This window comes from Sphaeramia orbicularis, chromosome 15 (assembly GCF_902148855.1).
Source record: "Sphaeramia orbicularis chromosome 15, fSphaOr1.1, whole genome shotgun sequence".
NCBI classification, from domain to species: Eukaryota; Metazoa; Chordata; class Actinopteri; order Kurtiformes; family Apogonidae; genus Sphaeramia; species Sphaeramia orbicularis.
The window spans coordinates 9,209,137-9,230,911 of NC_043971.1; the positions used below are offsets into that span (position 1 = coordinate 9,209,137).

At 36.6% G+C, this 21,775-nt stretch overlaps 1 protein-coding gene across 1 annotated transcript in view; it reads right to left on the minus strand.

The window, feature by feature from the left end:
- Positions 1-21,775, minus strand: part of LOC115434570 (adhesion G protein-coupled receptor A1-like) — a 123,432-nt gene that overhangs the window by 80,359 nt on the left and 21,298 nt on the right. Inside the window, 1 exon segment of the mRNA XM_030156605.1 lies at positions 15,623-15,746. Coding sequence (XP_030012465.1) covers positions 15,623-15,746 — 124 coding nt within the window.

The following is a 21,775-nucleotide window of genomic DNA, read 5'->3' on the forward strand; positions in this document are numbered from 1 at the left end:
ATTTCTTTAAATGAAAAGAGCGTTTTTTCTGACTCACCCTGTATTCTATTCTATTCTATTCTATTCTATTCTATTCTATTCTATTCTATTCTATTCTATTCTATTCTATTCTATTCACAGCTTCTTGTATTTTTCTGTTTTGGTCCAAATGAATACATTCAACTGAACACAGTTAAAACGGTGAAACTACGGTGGAAAAACCCATTAGAATATACACCAGTGTCCTTAATGTGCTGTTAAATGGCATTTTTCAGGTGTGTGGGTGGAAGCTGTTGTTTAAAAGCCCCAGCCGTCTTGTGTCAGTTACACTTACGGGGGAGGGTTTGACAGCTGTGACACGAGCGGTGACTCGGTGCAGACCTCCCCGTCGAGCGTCCCGCTAGGCGACTCGGGCAAAAGCCGGCTGCCAGGAAATATGACGCTCTGCATTTCCCTGAGTAGAGGTGGAGTCTCCACACTGCGGAGTAAGGGCCCACCTAAAGTGTCTGTGACAGCAAGAAGAGGCAGCCGAGTCCCAAACAGGCTTCAGCTCACAATAAAGGAAGCGAACAAGGACCGCTGATGGTAACAGGGAGTGAGTGAAGGCAGCAGAAAGTGTGAGTGAAAACTAGAAAAGAGGTGTACATCAATCTCTTTCCGGCTACATGCAGTAAATGCCCCCCTGCTGAGGCCAGCTGACAGTGGAGGATGCTCTGCTCCAGCTGATGTTTCATGCTCACAACCTGAACCGGTCCGACTATCAATCACCCGGAAAGGAAATCCACCTGGACCGAATGGCCTTCCAGCCATGTGAAAAACTTAAAAAAAGAAACATATTACTACCTTATTCTCACTCGCTCTATCTTCTTGACACCGACTCTTATCTGAACACAGATTCCAGCCACCTCAAACAATGAAAAAGTGCATGTTCAGACATCATTTAGGTGCAAGGCTATTAAAAAGTAACACATCCACGCTAGCGCCGAAGCTACAAAGGGCCGGCGTTCTGCGGCAGGAATATAGAAGTGATGAAAAGCCGAGTTGGAAGTCGTCCCTTTTGAAGTTTTTTTGGCCTGGAGTCAATGTGTAGGCTCAACTCCTCATTAAAACTTTCTCAAACACATACCTTCTGTTCTCTGTCTTGTCGCTGAGTCGCTGAGTCACGATTCACACCACCAACATCTCGTATTGATGATGACGGAGAGTCGGACCGCAGTGTAAAGTCGTCTCCATCACATCACAGAGTTTCTCGATAAAATATTCAGGTCTGGACTCTGGACCGTGTCGGCCAGTCCACATCTGAAAATAACTGCTCATGCTCCTGAACCACTCTATCACAATCTGAGCCCGACTCCTCCTGCTGTTGGCATCTTTAACCCTTTAACCCACAGGTGTCAAACATGAGGCCCGGGGGCCAAAACTGGGCCGCCAAAGGTTCCAATCCGGCTCCTGGGATGAATTTGCAATTAAAATAATAGCAGAAAAATCTAAAAAATAATGACTCCAAATCAAGGTAATAATTGTTTTGGATTTGTCATTATAGTTTAGTTTTATTTAGTTTTGGCTTTTTTTCTCTAATTCAGTTAGTTTTCATTTGTTTTTACAGCAGGTTTGCTAGTTTTTATTAGTTTTTTTTTTTTTTTTTTCGAAATGCTTAGTTTTAGTTTTTTCATATCTTTTCTCTTATTCGCCATCATATTCACATTAATCCCATACAGGACTCTGCTGCTTTAGTCTCCATGTTTAAATCAATTTCATACCAATTCAACATTGACAAAAACAAAAATAAAGGGAATTTTATCCATAATTTTTATCTGTTTTAATTAGTTTTGTAAGCACACAATACAGTTTCAGTTAGTTATCTTTTTTATTCTTTTAATTCTAGATTTTATTTGTTTCAGTTAACAAAAATGTTTTTACAATTGTAGTTTTTGTCATTTCGTTAGTTTTCGTTAATGATAATAACCTTGCTCCAAATATTCTTTTTGGTTTCATGTGAAAAAATAATATTATATTATACCTATAAACAATGACATCTTCATTTTTTTCCTTTTGTTTTAGTGCAAAAAATAAAAAATTATTAAACATAATTATGTTTACAAACTATCCTTTAACAATAAAATGTGAATAACCTGAACAAATATGAGCAATGTCTAAAGAAAGTTAAGTGCAATTTTAACTATATTCTGCCTGTTACTAAATGTTTTGTGCCTTTGTAGATCTGATCTGTAACACACATGTATAAATGATAAGTTGAGGCAGAATATTGTTAAAATTGCACTTATTTTTCTTAAGAAATTTCTGTTTTTTCAAGTTATTCATATCTTTTTTGTTCAGATAGTTGTAAAGATAAATATTTACATAATTTAATGTTATTTTTTTGCACTTAAACAAAAAGAAAAGTTTGGAGTTGTCATTATTTAAGGCTATTATGCTGCTTTTTTACTGGTCCGGCTCACTGGAGCTCAAACTGGGCTGAATGTGGCCCCTGAACTAAAATGAGTTTGACATCCCTGCTTTAACCCCTAAAGTGTCGATGGTGAGCGCTCTGAAAGTATGATTCATTTTAATTATTCTGAAAAATTCAACTGTTTACTCAATAGGAAAAATTTCCAAACGTGCCTATAGAATAGACCTTGTTCTTCTCATAGATATCTGAGCATGCTCAGTACACACTTGTATTGATGATGACGGAGAGTCGGACCGCAGTGTAAAGTCGTCTCCATCACATCACAGAGTTTCTCGATAAAATATTCAGGTCTGGACTCTGGACCGTGTCGGCCAGTCCACATCTGAAAATAACTGCTCATGCTCCTGAACCACTCTATCACAATCTGAGCCCGACTCCTCCTGCTGTTGGCATCTTTAACCCTTTAACCCACAGGTGTCAAACATGAGGCCCGGGGGCCAAAACTGGGCCGCCAAAGGTTCCAATCCGGCTCCTGGGATGAATTTGCAATTAAAATAATAGCAGAATAATCTAAAAAATAATGACTCCAAATCAAGGTAATAATTGTATTGGATTTGTCATTATAGTTTAGTTTTATTTAGTTTTGGCTTTTTTTTCTCTAATTCAGTTAGTTTTCATTTGTTTTTACAGCAGGTTTGCTAGTTTTTATTAGTTTTTGTTTTTTTTTCGAAATGCTTAGTTTTAGTTTTTTCATATCTTTTCTCTTATTCGCCATCGTATTCACATTAATCCCATACAGGACTCTGCTGCTTTAGTCTCCATGTTTAAATCAATTTCATACCAATTCAACATTGACAAAAACGAAAACAAAGGGAATTTTATCCATAATTTTTATCTGTTCTAATTAGTTTTGTAAGCACACAATACAGTTTCAGTTAGTTATCTTTTTTTTTTCTTTTAATTCTAGATTTTATTTGTTTCAGTTAACAAAAATGTTTTTACAATTGTAGTTTTTGTCATTTCGTTAGTTTTCGTTAATGATAATAACCTTGCTCCAAATATTCTTTTTGGTTTCATGTGAAAAAATAATATTATATTATACCTATAAACAATGACATCTTCATTTTTTTCCTTTTGTTTTAGTGCAAAAAATAAAAAATTATTAAACATAATTATGTTTACAAACTATCCTTTAACAATAAAATGTGAATAACCTGAACAAATATGAGCAATGTCTAAAGAAAGTTAAGTGCAATTTTAACTATATTCTGCCTGTTACTAAATGTTTTGTGCCTTTGTAGATCTGATCTGTAACACACATGTATAAATGATAAGTTGAGGCAGAATATTGTTAAAATTGCACTTATTTTTCTTAAGAAATTTCTGTTTTTTCAAGTTATTCATATCTTTTTTGTTCAGATAGTTGTAAAGATAAATATTTACATAATTTAATGTTATTTTTTTGCACTTAAACAAAAAGAAAAGTTTGGAGTTGTCATTATTTAAGGCTATTATGCTGCTTTTTTACTGGTCCGGCTCACTGGAGCTCAAACTGGGCTGAATGTGGCCCCTGAACTAAAATGAGTTTGACATCCCTGCTTTAACCCCTAAAGTGTCGATGGTGAGCGCTCTGAAAGTATGATTCATTTCAATTATTCTGAAAAATTCAACTGTTTACTCAATAGGAAAAATTTCCAAACGTGCCTATAGAATAGACCTTGTTCTTCTCATAGATATCTGAGCATGCTCAGTACACACTTGTATTGATGATGACGGAGAGTCGGACCGCAGTGTAAAGTCGTCTCCATCACATCACAGAGTTTCTCGATAAAATATTCAGGTCTGGACTCTGGACCGTGTCGGCCAGTCCACATCTGAAAATAACTGCTCATGCTCCTGAACCACTCTATCACAATCTGAGCCCGACTCCTCCTGCTGTTGGCATCTTTAACCCTTTAACCCACAGGTGTCAAACATGAGGCCCGGGGGCCAAAACTGGGCCGCCAAAGGTTCCAATCCGGCTCCTGGGATGAATTTGCAATTAAAATAATAGCAGAATAATCTAAAAAATAATGACTCCAAATCAAGGTAATAATTGTATTGGATTTGTCATTATAGTTTAGTTTTATTTAGTTTTGGCTTTTTTTTCTCTAATTCAGTTAGTTTTCATTTGTTTTTACAGCAGGTTTGCTAGTTTTTATTAGTTTTTGTTTTTTTTTCGAAATGCTTAGTTTTAGTTTTTTCATATCTTTTCTCTTATTCGCCATCGTATTCACATTAATCCCATACAGGACTCTGCTGCTTTAGTCTCCATGTTTAAATCAATTTCATACCAATTCAACATTGACAAAAACAAAAACAAAGGGAATTTTATCCATAATTTTTATCTGTTCTAATTAGTTTTGTAAGCACACAATACAGTTTCAGTTAGTTATCTTTTTTTTTTCTTTTAATTCTAGATTTTATTTGTTTCAGTTAACAAAAATGTTTTTACAATTGTAGTTTTTGTCATTTCGTTAGTTTTCGTTAATGATAATAACCTTGCTCCAAATATTCTTTTTGGTTTCATGTGAAAAAATAATATTATATTATACCTATAAACAATGACATCTTCATTTTTTTCCTTTTGTTTTAGTGCAAAAAATAAAAAATTATTAAACATAATTATGTTTACAAACTATCCTTTAACAATAAAATGTGAATAACCTGAACAAATATGAGCAATGTCTAAAGAAAGTTAAGTGCAATTTTAACTATATTCTGCCTGTTACTAAATGTTTTGTGCCTTTGTAGATCTGATCTGTAACACACATGTATAAATGATAAGTTGAGGCAGAATATTGTTAAAATTGCACTTATTTTTCTTAAGAAATTTCTGTTTTTTCAAGTTATTCATATCTTTTTTGTTCAGATAGTTGTAAAGATAAATATTTACATAATTTAATGTTATTTTTTTGCACTTAAACAAAAAGAAAAGTTTGGAGTTGTCATTATTTAAGGCTATTATGCTGCTTTTTTACTGGTCCGGCTCACTGGAGCTCAAACTGGGCTGAATGTGGCCCCTGAACTAAAATGAGTTTGACATCCCTGCTTTAACCCCTAAAGTGTCGATGGTGAGCGCTCTGAAAGTATGATTCATTTTAATTATTCTGAAAAATTCAACTGTTTACTCAATAGGAAAAATTTCCAAACGTGCCTATAGAATAGACCTTGTTCTTCTCATAGATATCTGAGCATGCTCAGTACACACTTGTATTGATGATGACGGAGAGTCGGACCGCAGTGTAAAGTCGTCTCCATCACATCACAGAGTTTCTCGATAAAATATTCAGGTCTGGACTCTGGACCGTGTCGGCCAGTCCACATCTGAAAATAACTGCTCATGCTCCTGAACCACTCTATCACAATCTGAGCCCGACTCCTCCTGCTGTTGGCATCTTTAACCCTTTAACCCACAGGTGTCAAACATGAGGCCCGGGGGCCAAAACTGGGCCGCCAAAGGTTCCAATCCGGCTCCTGGGATGAATTTGCAATTAAAATAATAGCAGAAAAATCTAAAAATAATGACTCCAAATATTCTTTCTGGTTTCATGTGAAAAAATAATATTATATTATATTATGCCTATAAATAATGACATCTTTTTTTCCCTTTGTTTTAGTGCAAAAAAAATAACAAATTATTAAAATATTTACATTTACAAACTATCCTTTAACAATAAATTGTGAATAACTTGAACAAATATGAGCAATGTTTAAAGAAAATTAAGTGAAATTTGAAGTATATTCTTCCTGTTGCTAAATGTTTTGTGCCTTTGTAGATCTAATCTGTAATGCACACATATAAATGATAAGTTGAGGCAGAATATTGTTAAAATTGCACTTTTTTTTCATAAGAAATTTCAGTTTTTTCAGGTTATTCACATCTTTTTTGTTCAGATAGTTGTAAATGTAAATATTTTTGTAATTTAATGTTATTTTTTTGCACTTAAATAAAAAGAAAAGTTTGGAGTTGTCATTATTTAAGGCTATTATGTTGCTATTTTAGTGGTCCGGCTCACTGGAGCTCAAACTGGGCTGAATGTGGCCCCTGAACTAAAATGAGTTTGACATCCCTAAAGTGTCGATGGTGAGCGCTCTGAAAGTACGATTCATTTTAATTATTCTGAAGAGTTCAACTGTTTACTCAATAGGAAAAAATTCCAAACGTGCTAATAGAATAGACCTTGTTCTTCTCATAGGCATCTGAGCATGCTCAGTACACCCCCTGCCCCCTGTGGAAGGATGGGGGTAAAATACAGAGCAGTAAGTGAAACCGACTCACAATAAAAATAGATGGTTTGGCCTATTTTTTAAACACCATTTTCCTTGTTTTTTTGTTTTCACTGATGTTGAGTGTGTCGCGATTTCCTTACTTTTTTTTTTTTTTTACCATGTTTTGACCATGTAACTACTTTTTGGAGTTCAACCAGGTGTCAAAAAACATCTGGATTGATTTAGTAAAAAACAGCCCAAAACAAAAACTACTGGGCCTAAATTCAAATCCTTGTTGTTCAGTGCGTTCCAGTTCACAGTTCATGTTCAACATCCTAAATCTCTTATTGATCTACATTCTGAGTGCCTTAATTAGTAACAACCTGTCAAACTTCCACCCTATCATTTGGTTGATGTGTTGGTGTTTCTATGTATCTCTCTGATCATGTGGATGTATTATGCATGGCAATGTGCCCTCAATTCATTTTACTTCACATATATATCTCCTGAATCTCTCTCGCCTGTATAAATTTGAATTTCAATGCGTATGTGAGCCAAATGTTTGTTTGTGTGTTTTGTCATATGTTTTATCTCTTGAAAATCTATTAAATATATATTTTAACCTCCCGAGACCCAGGAAATGTCAGCAAAGTACAAGCTTTTTTTTTTTTTTTTATTAAATAAGTGCCTATAATGGAAAGATCATGATGCAACAGTTTTTTCAGATGCAGTTTTTTAAAAATTTAAGGAACGTCCTTTGAGGTGAACAGTTTTGTTTTCATTTTTAGCTTACCGGCTGACAGGTAATCAGCTCAAAGTTTGGACACATTTTCAGTTTTTACTACAATCACTGCTGCTGATAAACAATCATGTCGTACTCTGAGAAATGTTCGTCGGAAGTCTTGTCCTTATATGTGCAAATGTCGTGATGTAACTAGTTATAAAACATAACAAATTAAGCAGGAATTAAAACAGGTTGTAGAAATCCACTCGATTTTTGCCGGAATGAATCTAAAGATAGCTTTGCAGCACCTGGAGGGTTCCAATTCAAACTTTATCAACTATTAGGGTCCAAATACACAAATAAATTAACCTAAGACTAATAAAAGTGGGTTTAGATAAATATGAGCCCTTTAATATAATAACACATACGTACATACTAATCCATATACAGATTCTGAAATTCCAGGCCAATGACAAAACCTTGTTTGTTTCGTTGGATTACATGTTGTTTTGTTGCTCATTTCCAATACATTTACTTCCGGCAGGCTACATTCACAGTTTACATCATGAACTTGCTTTAAATTAACTACTGTTTGGCGTCTACACTTATTTATCCCCAGAGACGTGCACGGTTCAGCACACAACACCTCCCACTGTTGATCCAGGCAGGATACTGTAACTACTACCACTGCAGGATAATGCAGTTGGACTCAGATATGGAGTGTTTTGTACAATAATAAATAAATATTGATCACTGGCAACAGTGACTGTCATTATATTTGCAAATAGGCCAGTGTCAGTCAAAAAAGTTGATACGATCACATCCGATCTTGTCTAAAAGCTTAACCCATAAAGACCCAGTGCTACTTTTGTGGCAGTTCCCAAATGAACTTTTCTCTCCATTAAACCTTTCTTCAGTGATTTATCACCATTTATTCTAATATTATTCTCAGTATTTTGCATTTTTTTCAGTGTAAATCATGTATTTTGCTGTATTTAATTCACTGATCATGTAGATGTTCATTAAAGCTCAGAGTAAATTCAAAGGTTATTAAAACAGAAACAGAGAAAACGACTTTTTCAGCAAAAATATCAACGACTAAACATAAAAACATGTCTCTCCATCCACTGTCATTGATCAAATTCCATGGGTTTTACTAGTGAATCAATGTTGTAGAACACAGGTGTCAAACATGCGGCCCGGGGGCCAAATCCGGCCCGCCAAAGGGTTCAATCTGGCCCCTGGGATGAATTTGTGAAATGCAAAAATGACACTGAAGATATTAACAATCAATGGTGTTAAAATCATTTTAGGTCATTTCAATCTAAAAATGATCAGACAAGTGAAATACTATCATAATAACCTTTAAATTATAAAAACTGCAATTTTTCCCCTTGCTTTTGTGTAAAAAAAAAAGTTACATTACACAAGAATATTTACATTTATGGACTAGCCTTTTATATATAAAAAAAAAAAAAAAGTGAATATCTGAAATGTATGTGGAATTTTAATAATATTCTGCCTGTTATTAAATGTTTTGTGTATTTGTAGATCCACTGTGATCTCTAAGTTGTGATTCACATGTATAAATGATAAATGATAAACTAAGGCATAATATTGTTAACATCACATAGAAATTTCCAGGTTGTTCAGACACTACAAACAAAAAGTTAAGGATATTTTTTAATTTTTGGGCTATTTTTTTCAGTTGGGATTCTTGCACGGTGCTTCTTACTTTTTTGTGTGTGAATTGAATTGAAGCACATTTTTTTAATGACCATAGTTTTATTTACAAATGGCAAAAATGACAAAAAAAAATGACCCAAAAAATGAAATATCCTTAACTTTTTGTTTGTAGTGTATTTGTTCATGTTATGTTCGAGTACAATTTTACTTTTTTCACTCAGAAGTTCTTATCCTATTATTTATATTATTTTACTGGTCTGGCTCACTTTATATCGTATCAGGCTGTATGTGGCTCCTGAAATAAAATGAGTTTGACACCCCTGTTGTAGAAGATAACGGTGTTTCCACGTTCACTACGGAGCGTCTGAACGTCCAAATGGGTCATATCTGATGACCGTGAAAAGACGACAAACTGTATTTTACACCAATTATTGACATGGATTAACAGGATTAGTGGATCAGAAGTTATTAAACACTGTAGATCAATAGATGAATTTGGTCGTCAGTGGTTGTTTGCGTCTTCATGGGTTTAAAAAGAAACATCTGTACGATCATTTCGCCTGTTGCAGATTCTATTCGTTCCAGCACAATGTTCCACGTCTCTCCATAACAATGTTTGGTTGACTGTATATAAAGTCGACATACTGAGGGGTGATATTGCTTGCCAACCCTATCTCTTAGAAGTTACATACATCCATCTTCTGTAGGGTCATGGGGGGCTGGAACCAATCCCAGCTCACAGTGGGTGAAGGTGTGGCTCACCCCGGGTCCTGGCCTCGACCCTGGACCTTATGACAGAATTAACAACTGATCCATCACCTTAAAATGACATTCTTTTATAATGAAACCACAACTCGAAATACGGCATGTTTTTTTTTTTTTTGTGATATCTCATATTTAAATATCTGTAATGACACTGTTATCTACCTGTTTATGCACCGACGACATTTGGTTAAGGTTAGAAAAAAGATGCCGAGGCTTGGTTCATAACAGTAGTCCGCAAAGATCCGATAAGTAAGATGACTCACAAAGCATTTATTAACATTCCAACCAAACCGGGATCTCTTCAGGCACCAACAAAAGCACTTTTATTTTCTAAACCTAGACGCCTACGGGAGTCCGGATACAAGCTCCGGTTCTCGCTGGGATCAAAGTCCAGGATTGTGTACAGTGCATCTGCCATCCACCTCAACATCCTTCCTCTCGCTGTAAGAGGGTAAAAGAAGTAGGCCTCGCAGATCCCTCAACGACGACTTACATTTCCGTGCAACAGAATCAACAGTACGATGTTTTGCTGCCAGATGTAATTGGATTTGCAGTCTAAATCGTGTAATGACATAATTTCGGGGAGTGTGGGTTGTATACGGCCACCTTTTCCCCTTGAAGTTCCCATTATTATTCTGGAAACTCCCATCTTAGACAAAATGATAGGAATAACAATTTACTGAAAACACTCCCAACACTGTGTTTGTTATAAATGCGGAAAAATGGTTAGAGTAATATCAGCTGACGATGATATTGACAACAAGTCCAGGTGAAGTTGTCTCGCCTGTGAAATTTGGGCGGCAGTAGATAGTATTATCAGTTAAAATCATACAGGAATACACTGAAAAAAATGATTATTCAGTGTAGTAATATGATATATATATATATATATATATATATATATATATATATATATATATATATATATATATATATATATATATATATATTTATATATCTCATATTACTACACCAAATAATCATTTTACAATCATATATATTAGGCCTGTAACGGTACACGTACCGAACCGAATTGTTTTGGTACACACCTGTTCCATTCGGTACACAGCTGTACCAAAACGGCACAGTATGATGAGAAAAAGAAAAAGGAATGAAAGACATCGTTCGATGCGGAACTCTAAATCCGCGCAAGTTTCACATGGACATATGGAAGGAAGCACATATTGACCCAAAATATGAAATAGCAGCTGATATAAGGTTAAAAAAAACAACAAATATGATGTGAACCTGGAAGGAAGAGACTGAAGACCCTCCACCATCAGTCCAGTCCAGTTTGGATCAGTTCAGGTTCAGGTGAAAGACAACAACGAGGAAAGAGACATTAATAAGACGGACGTTGTTTGGCCACTAGGAACTACGGTAGTTCTAAAACACTGACACTAGCTCTGTCTGTCTGTCTGTCTGTCTGTCTGTCTGTCACACACGCTGTATAATAGAGGAATAAATAGAACATTGAAAGTATGTAAAGTTTCACTTTCGTTTCATGACAGCGTTCATTACGTTAGTTATGGACCGCACCCCAAGTATATAACTGCGCCCCCCTACCCCCCGGCTCCGACAAAAAAAAAAAAAAAAAAAAATCCCCTGTGCACACAGGCACACAACACAGTTTGTTTTCTGTCCTAAAATAAATAATTTGGTTCATTGTGTTGTCAGTGTTTCTCTTCAGTTTGTTTCAACAGAATACCAGTTTACCCTCTTGTTAATGTTGCACTTCATGTGGAATTTTTTTGTTATTTTTCTGCAGAATGTGAACTGACAGAACTGTGATTAGATTTTTCTTGTTTGTTCGAAACTACCTTTCAGGGAAAAGTGCAATACTACTGTTTAAAATACATTTAGTAATATTAATAATTTATTTTATTTTCTATTTGATTTGTAGCAGCAGAATTATATTATTCCTGTTTTTCTATATTCTATTGTCTCCAAAAATTGGGGGAAAAATGTTAAAAAAATTCATAAATGCATTAATAGACATTTTGAGGGGTTTTCTTTCTTCCCGTACCGAACCGAAAAAAAAACAAACCGTGGCTTTGAAAACCGAAAACGTACTGAACCGAAAATTTTGAGTACCGTTACAGGCCTAATATATATATATATATATATATATATATATATATATATATATATATATATATATATATATAGATATAGATATAGATATAGATATATAGATATAGATATAGATATATATATGTATGGGATTTGGTTCTCAAAAAGAACTGGTTCTCGATTCCCATCCCTATGCATTAGCATTAGCATTTTTCAGCTTGAAGCAGTCAGAGTCGAAGAAAAAACTTACTAAGAAAGAGAAAGTAAAATTCAATGACCATATTAATAATCATCAGAAAATTACCTGAGATTTGCTTGTAAAATAAATGTATATCCGCCAGTAAAGTTTACTTGATGATCGCCCTTGTAGAATTTACTTACAATTCTAAGTGCAAATACTTTCCTAAGTTTTCTTCAGTACATCACATCCCCCATTTTTTTCAGTGTATGAATACAGAGAAGCGGCCCAAGTTCATATTTCCTCACATTATTTTCAAAAGACAAGCCGTTTTTCATCCACTGTCTGTTTACGCTTTCCAGACTTAATCCTGAGCATTTCTCATTATCTACAAAACAGCTGAAGATGTGTGGTCGACTGCTTACGAGCCAAAACCATGAAGATGCATTTGTTTTCCCAGACAGAGGACGACTTTCAGAAGTGAAAGTGAGACTTAAAATTGATGACAACAGAATGAACATTTTGAGAAGTACTTTGTAAATGATGTACAAAACTTGACATTTCTTATGAAGAGAAGAAAACACTAAGAACCTGAAGGCAAAACATGCATCCCCTGACAACCTTTTTGATTCTCTTTCATTCCAAACTCTACCTGAGTGCTTTTAAAAACAAGTTACCATGCTTTCATTTACCTGGGATGTCTTAATTCTGATATAAAATCACACAAAAACACATTTCCAAAGCATTCAATGCTGTGTTGGGAGTAACACATTACAAAAGTAAAACATTACAGTCTGGGGCACCGATAAGGGGGGGTAAACATGACAAATTCATGGGGCCCGGCATTTGGGGGGGGGGGCATAGAGCAGTGGAGGGGGTCCAGTGGATACAGGTTAGAAGATGTGAAAATTTCTTGTAAAATCCACTGTATAGTAGAGGCATAGAAGTCGGGAGTCGGACGTTGAAAGCATGTCAAGTTTCAATTTGGTTTTCATGCTAGCATAAGATACTGAATTTTATGAAAGGGTCCACAATGTTTACCTTTCATGGGGCCCACAATTAGTACCGGTGCCCCTGATTACAGTAATACAGAGGAAAATATTACAATAAATGGTGATAAATCACTTAAGAAAGGTTCAACTCCAAATGTTTGTCTGTTTTGGTGCAAAAAGTAAAATTCCAGCTGTTACTATCGCTAAATTTACAAACTATCATCAACAAAAATTGAGAATGAGCTGAAATTCAAGGTGTTTCACACAGGATATTGAAATATGACGACAGGGAAAAAGAAACACATTTAAAACATTATAAAAGAAACATGTAAAAGGTGATTAAAAAAGAGCAAGTAAGAAAAGAACACATAAAATACAAAAATATAAAAACACACACATATTAAAGTAAGAGTTGCAGTGCAGAGTTTCGAAGGAGAATATAAAATTTAAAAAGTCTAAAGCCTTTTAGTCAGAGGCAGCAGTGAACAGGTGAGTCTTTAACCTGGACTTAAAAGAACTCAGACTCTCAGCAGACCTGATATTTTCTGGTAGTTTGTTCCAGATATACGGAGCATACACTGAAAAAAAATTGGGGGTGTTATTTACTTAGGAAAACTTAGGAAAGAATTTGCACTTAGAATTGTAAGTAAATTCTACACGGATGATCATCAAGTAAACTTTACTTGCGGATATATGTTTATTTTACTAGCAAACCTCAGGTAATTTACTGATGATTATTATTATGGTCATTGAATTTTACTTTCTCCTTCTTTGTAAGTTTTACTTACAGACTGACTGCTTTAAGCTAAAAAATATTAATGCTAATGGACCCAAAGCTAATGGCTTTTCAAGGTAATTTTCAAATACTGTAATGTTTTGGTAAAACAAAGTTACCAGAGAGTGAACATTGGTTACACTTCTCAACGGTGACATTTACTTTCATAAAACAATGCGTGTTAAAAACAGCATAGACTGTATGACAGCAGCACAGACCATTCAGTCATGGTATCAAACTGAAATAATCCTCCCACCCAGTTTACTCAGATACTCTCCCCTATAGGCAGAACTGGAGTTATAGAACTACACAACACAGAACAGCAACTTGCTTTTAACAAATATTTACAACCTGCAAGGTAGCGCACTGTCACATGACATAATGACACTGTAAACTACGTGAGTCACATGACTCAGCATAAACTGCCCCCATTACAATCAGTGTTGCTCACTACAATACTTTTTGTAACTTTTATTAATGGACAATATTTAAGTAACATCTACACAACATTTGACAAATTTTTTCTGCAGTTTGCATTGTCTATTAGAAGTTACTTGGTATTTCTAAGTTCATACGTCATGACTTTAACCTTTGAATATTATGCGAAAATACATAATACAACTTACTCTTCCCACACAGTTTATTTACTACACAAATGACATGTTTAGTTTTACTTGAATAATTCCAGTTCTCACTGATACTTACAATTAGAAAATAAAAATTGTGACAGATAACCTAATAAATATTACTGCACCAAAAAATATTTTTTTCAGTGTAGAAACTGAACGCTGATTCTCCGTGTTTAGTTCTGACTTTGGGAACACAGAGCAGACCTGCACCAGACCATCTGAGTGGTCTGGATGGTTCATACTGGATGAGAAGGTCTCCGATGTATTTTGGGCCTAAACCATTCAGTGTTTTATATACGAGCAAGAGAATTTTAACCCTTAATAGGTAACCATGGTGCCCCCCACAGCTATGGTACTTTATTACCTCCGCCAAGGAGGTTATGTTTTTGCCAGGGTTTGTTTGTTTGTCTGTCCGTTAGTGTGCAACATAACTCAAAAAGTTATGGACAGATTTTGATGAAATTTTCAGGGTTTGTTGGAAATGGGATAAGGAAGAAATGATTAAATTTTGGTGGTGATCGGGGGTGGGGGGGCCCACGGGGGGGCCCACTGATCAGCCTTGGCGGAGGTCTGCGCTCTCCGAGTGCTTCTAGTTGCTTATAGTATGAATGGATAGCAATGAAACGAAAAAAATATAACAAAATTGTGCTTTATTTTCCAAATAAATTCTCCTTTTCTGCGTGAAGTACAATTCTCCTTTACTGCATGAAAACATAAAAAATTAAAAACGTGGGGTCTGCTGGGACCCCAAGTTACCTATTAAGGGTTAAAGTCTACAAAGAAAGGAACTTCAGAAATGTTCAGATGGGAAAATCTGAAACATCTAGAAAAGTGGACATGAGATTTGGGTTGTAACACCCACCAATGGCCCGAGGCACCACAAGAGGACACTGACACACAATAGAGAGAAGGGGAGTGAGTGCATTTCTAAAAGGAAAGCATGAATCATCAAGGCTCATTGTGCAGACACTTTAATAAAAAGGGTGACCACACCATACATGCAGCTGAAGCATGAAAGACATATAAAGCCCATGGTGGCCCAGCTGGGTTACTGTAGACCACATACTGCACTCTCCCATTTCTGACACCTGAATAGACATTCATAATCAATTTTGTGGAAAGCTTTGAGAGTGGGACAAATGAAAAGGGAATGCACTTACTGCTTGACAAATGATGGGGTATTTGATTCGATTGATGCCGCCGGCAAACACAGCGAAGGTCAGAGCCGTGTGGAAACAGAAGTTGAGGAGCATATGCCATCCTTTCCGACTGATGCGGATCGCACTAGAGGAAAAAAAAAAAAAAAAAAAAAAAACAAGCATTAGAAAATTAGCAGGTAGGTACCGTTTCCCACATGTTGGTTTTTATCATAACGTCGGAGCTGATTATGATCCAGCTTGTAAGACTTGTGTGCTGCCCATCACTCAGGACACAAATGATTCAAGTCGGTCTTTCACAAGGTCTGCATAAATTGCTGTTTACCTTTACCTTGATACTGCCATATAGATTAACAACCCCAGGGCAGAGTAATGCAAACAAGTATTACTCCAGTACATGCACAGAATAATATAATTAGGGGTGTGTATTGGCAAGAATCTGGTAATACCATACAAATCACAATATTAGGAAAGCGGTTGGAGAACGTAGACCTCCGCCGAGGCAGATCAACAACCCCCACCCATTACCTCCAAAATTTCATCATTCATTGCTTGTGCCAGTATCAACATTTCCTGAAAATTTCATCTAATCCTTCCATAACATTTTGAGTTATCTTGCTAACAGACAGACAAACAAACAACGCCCCCCCCCCCACCCGCCGATCACCACCAAAATTTTATCATTTGCTCTTTGTGCCAGTATCAACATTTCCTGAAAATTTCCTAAATGTTCATATTCTATTAGTTGTGAAAAGAATGTATAGTGTTCGGTCCCTGAATCCTCCAACATCAGGACATTATTTTTGTGCATTTCCAATTAAAAAAACTAACATCTGCCTCTTTCAGACAGTAAAAAGTGCTTTTAAGATGCTTAAAATAACCATAATTAATAATAATAATAATAATAATAATAATAATAATAATAATAATAATAAAAAACTACATGTATGACCTGCAATATCACAATACTACTTTTGTAGTATACAAACAACAGAGCAAAATATAGAAACAAAAGAGCAAAATATCAATCTGAATATATAAATAAAAGAGCATGATAAACAAAAAAAGAAAAACAAAAAACAAAACTGAATCCTCACCATGTCTGCATTTGAATAAACACCTAAAAATATCAATACAGTATTTTTAATATCGATACATTATCATGAAATGAAATATCACGATATATTGCGAAACCAATATTTCCTTACACCCCTAAATATAACCTCCTGAGACCCAGCTATGGGTTTTCTGACCACATTTGTGGACAAGAGTTTCACAACTTTATACAAAAAAAAAAAAAAAAGAAAAGAAAACTGTCCACCACAAAGGACATTCCATGAAAATTTTTAAAACTGCATCTGAAAAAACTGTTGCATTATGATGTTTCCAATATAGGCACTGATTTAATAAAAAACAAAAAAAGCTTGTACTTTGCTGACATTTCCTGGGTCTTAGGAGGATAATACTATAAAAGTATGATGTAGAGCTGAAACAAATGATTAATCAGACAGACGACTGAGAGAAAATAAATCAGCTTTACTTAAAAGATGAAAAATCAAAATGGTTTTGTTCATCTCAGATGTACCACAGGCTGCTTTTCTGTGATTCCTAACACTGTAAATTGAACGTCTTTGTGGTTTTGAACACTTTGTCAAACTAAAACAAGACATGTGAACACATCACCTTGGGCTGTTGGACCTAATTAAGAAGTAATTGGCAGATTAAGTGCCACTGTTAATGGAAACAGCCCTTTTATATGACTCAGCTTTAATGAAACACAATCAGACACTAATATTCAAAGTTAGAACGTTAACCTTTGTGAAACCTCTACATTTCTACTGTTTAACTGTCTACAATTAACAAAAAAAAACGCTCCAAATAGTCATGTCATCACTCTTCAGTATGCAGATCACTACTATACTGAAGTCTTATCCTCATATTACCCTTAAAAGAAAAAAAAGAAAGAGATAAGAGGAAACTGTCAGGCTGTGACAGACATACTGATTTTAAGTTCAAGTTCAGAAAAAGTTCTATACAGTGTTTAGAGGAATGCTGTTTAATATCTGCAGACAGCAGCGGAGAAGCCCGTGACAGGCCTGAAATCAGTTTTGATCCAAAATAAGATGCACCTTTTCAAAAGGTCGCACACATAAGGCACACACAGTGACAGATACTGAAGAAGAAGAAGAAAAAAACTGATGGTATTTATTTAAAGGATAAGAATAATTCAAACCTGCAACTGACACAATGGAAACTCCTCTGTCATACGCTATCATATCTACTTCGGAATAAGAAAACCTTGAGCACAGACCTATTCGCGCCCATTCGACGCACACTGGAAATTCATTGTACGATCCTCCTACGTACACCTCCTCGTACTGTTGTACGTATCTTACGTTAAATGGAAGATGAATGTGTGACTTTGACTAGCTCTGAAATGTTGGATGAACATCATAAATCATACATCATGAACCAAAATGGAAAAGAAGAAGAGGAAATGTAATGTTATAAGTTGTTTGCTTAATCTTTACATAACAAGGTGTCTTTTTATTTTTGCAAAGTCTAAGTTGTTATAATCTAAGTTATATTTTCCAACTGTATCTTGTATTTTTATTTTTATTTATACTGAACAGTCAGTGAAAGGTTTGGTTCGTGTGTGTGTGTGGTTTGGATGAACTCACACCTGTCTGTGCTGAACTTGGAGGAGAGGTCAGATTCTACCTAAAGGCGGCCATACACTGTGCGATTATTTCGATCGTTGCACGCAGCTCCATCTCAAACTGTGCGAATCAGTCGTACAGTCAGACTCACGATTCATGTTCTCACACTGCACGGACCGACGCTCGTATGCGACCTGACTGCTCACACTGTAGGACCATACGCCACAGGACGCACGACACGTTTGAGTTTTGTATCCGGAAATACAACGTTAAAATACCAAGGAATCCGTAAAAGTGCATAGACGATTGTGTATTGGCGTGAGTCATGAAATGGTAGTGCTAAACAAAAAACAACGAGCTGCTTTGGTAATATGTGCCATTATCTGTGAGGAATCAAAAAAGAAGAAAAGACAACAATGTGTTTGGTGCAGGCATTGGTTGGCCAGACGTGGACAGTATGGGCTGTCAATCCTACAGCAGGAACTAGAGGTAAGCTGCAACAGCTACTGCACTAGGACAATAGCCAGCTACTGTTAGCTTGTACGCTACTGTACGCGTCTGTGTTTGCGCATGCACAGTGTGAGAATTTGAGGCACATCGGCCCGTGGCACTGCTTTGACAGTATGATACACTCACGAGGAGCGAGCAGGATTTCAAACAGCTCCGTTTTCCTTGCGAACACACAATTGCTGGTCGTGAGGTGGTCGTGAGGTGCTAATCGCTTCTCTTTACCCCATGTACACTGCACGAAGCACGACACACGATTAGAGGCACATCGGGCCCGATCCCAGAAAGAGTCGCACGAGTGAGAAATCGTCTCTAAACTCGTACAGTGTAAGGCCGCCTTAAAAGATCTAATTTTACAGCTTTAGAAAGTAGCTATGGTAAAGAGAGTCGAGAAGAAAAACCAGATTATGAACCTAGGGACTCTCTGTGGTCAAGAAATGCTAGCCTAATTGTGCAGGTGTTAAGCAAGAGCGTACTTACTGAAACTTTTTGTGGCTAAACTTTGCAGTGTAAGCTAGATTTTTGAAGCAAATGTCAAACCTGAAAATTTCCTAAAAATCCGTCCATAACTTTTTGAGTGATCTTGCTAACAAACAAACAAACACGCAAACACACATGCACGCACGCAAAACACAAAGCAAAGTGATCACAATACCTCCTGGCCTGAGGCAATTTCTCACAGACTGCAAGGGAAGCTCAGCTTCCCCTAAAATTACGAAAATTAAATGGTTAAATATGTTCGGTTGTGTTGACATTTCATTGACTACAAATGTGTTTGAACACGTTCATCTCACAGACGAGTTCATTCAGAATCAGTTTTATCACAAATCAAAAGACTCAATGTTGTTCACTTCTCCTCCATTCCCGTTGCGCTGTTTTCTCATTCGATCTCTGCTCAGTGCATTTGTCCGTAGACACTCAGCGTCCATGCACTTCAATGGGACTGAGTGGAACAGTTTTTTTCATTGCCTCAAAACTGGACGGTAATTGGATAAATGCCACGATGTTGTCCCGCCCCCAGACGCTCAGTGTCTCTGGGGGTGAATGAAGCTGTGGGCGGAGCTTGGCCGGGCTGGACGCTGGGCTTCCATGTGCTGATTGGAGGATCAGTTGAAAGCCTGAATCCCGTTTGATTGACAGCTATTTTCAGATCTACTCCTTCACTGACACAGTTCAGTTTAATACTGTCGCGCATTCTGCTGTGAAATTGAGAGAGAAACCACTACAAAATGACTTGTTCATTTCTTGCACTGTAAATAAAACACACTCATTGTACTTCCTTGTTTCAATTTAACATAATTTCAGTGTTTTCTTGTTTACCTGGTACGATAAGGTCACTGACCATTTTCTTAAAAAGGAACGGAGGGCCGAATTTATGTTTAAATAACTTGACTTTTTTTTTTATGTAAGATGACGATGAGCTTCCCCTGTCTGAAAGACGAGCAGCCACCACTGCTCTTGGCGGAAGTAAAAAGGAGATCTCTTCTAGCTGGCTGGTCCAATTGAAGTTTTTTACAATCTAAAACTATGCATTTGTATCCGTTTTTGTGAAATATGGCATTAGGGGTTTACACAGCCTCTGGCAAAGCACTTAACCCACATTGCCACGTTCCGTCAACCCATTAGGGAATAGGCAAAAATAGGTCAGACAATGATAATATATTTGTCTGATTGTGTGAATTAACAGATCATTTATCTTTTTAATCGCTGTACAGTGTCAACCCCCCCCACCCCCACCCCCACCCTCCCAGTCACTGTCACCATTTGATATTATATAACCCTGTGCTGGAAATCTGCACTCCCCAAAATGGAGGAGCGGAGCCCCAGCTGCACGTGAGCCAACTGTAGATGAAGCTGAGGCTCAGCAGTGAGCTATGAGGCATGTCTGGGGCCGGGCTTCACTGCTCCTGCGTAAGGGTGGGGGGGGGGGGGGTTAAAGCTGCTGTGTTCGATGCCTCTGCTGCCGTCCAGGTACTGAACTCCATCCAGCACAGAGGCCATAAATCAGAGCGGCTCCTGGCCTCCCTGGAAGAGGGTTTTCATAGGCTCTGCTCTGGGCTTTCAGTGGGTCAAGTACATTAACCTGGCACCCCCTTCACATCCCCATCTCCCAGAGGGTAAGAGTAAAGGGGGGGGGGGGGGGGGGGGATAAAACTGTCCTCTCCCTGCATCCGCTCTCTCACCCCCCCGCTTGCTGAGCCGACTGTAAGCGACAATAAAGCTTCAGACTGTATGATATGACACATTATACAAGGGGTAGTTTCAGCCCAGCCATCCCATTGGTTGAAAAAACATCTCAACATGCTGATAAATCGAATAAACCCTCAGTAGCAGTGATGTTACAGGGAAAAATGGCAGCAGCTGCATACCAATTGTTTTAGATAACAGGGGGGAACAAGGCCAGGATGTATATTCACACAAATAACACAACAAAAAATATACTCGTGTCTATATAAAGCAGGAATGTCAAACTCATTTTCTTTCAGGGGCCACATTCAGTCCAGTTTGATCTCCAGTGGGCCGGACCAGTAAAATAACAGCATAATAGCCTTAAATAATCACAACTCCAAATTGTTGTCTTTGTTTTAGTGCAAAAAAAACCCAATTAAATGATGAAAATGCTTACTTTTATAAACTATCCAAACCAAAAATTTTGTGAATAACCTGAAAAAACTGAAATTTCTTAAGAAAATTTTGTGCAATTTTAACAAAATTATGCCTCAACCTAACTCCAAATTTTTCTTTTTGTTTAAGTACAAAAAAATAACATTAAACTATGAAAATATTTACATTTACAACTATCTGAACAAAAAAAGATGGGAATAACCTGAAAAAACAGAAATTTCTTAAGAAAAATAAGTGCAATTCTAACAATATTCTGCCTCAATTTATCATTTCTACATGTGTGTTACAGATCAGATCTACAAAGGCACAAAACATTTAGTAACAGGCAGAAAAGAGTTAAAATTGCACTTAATTTTCTTTACAC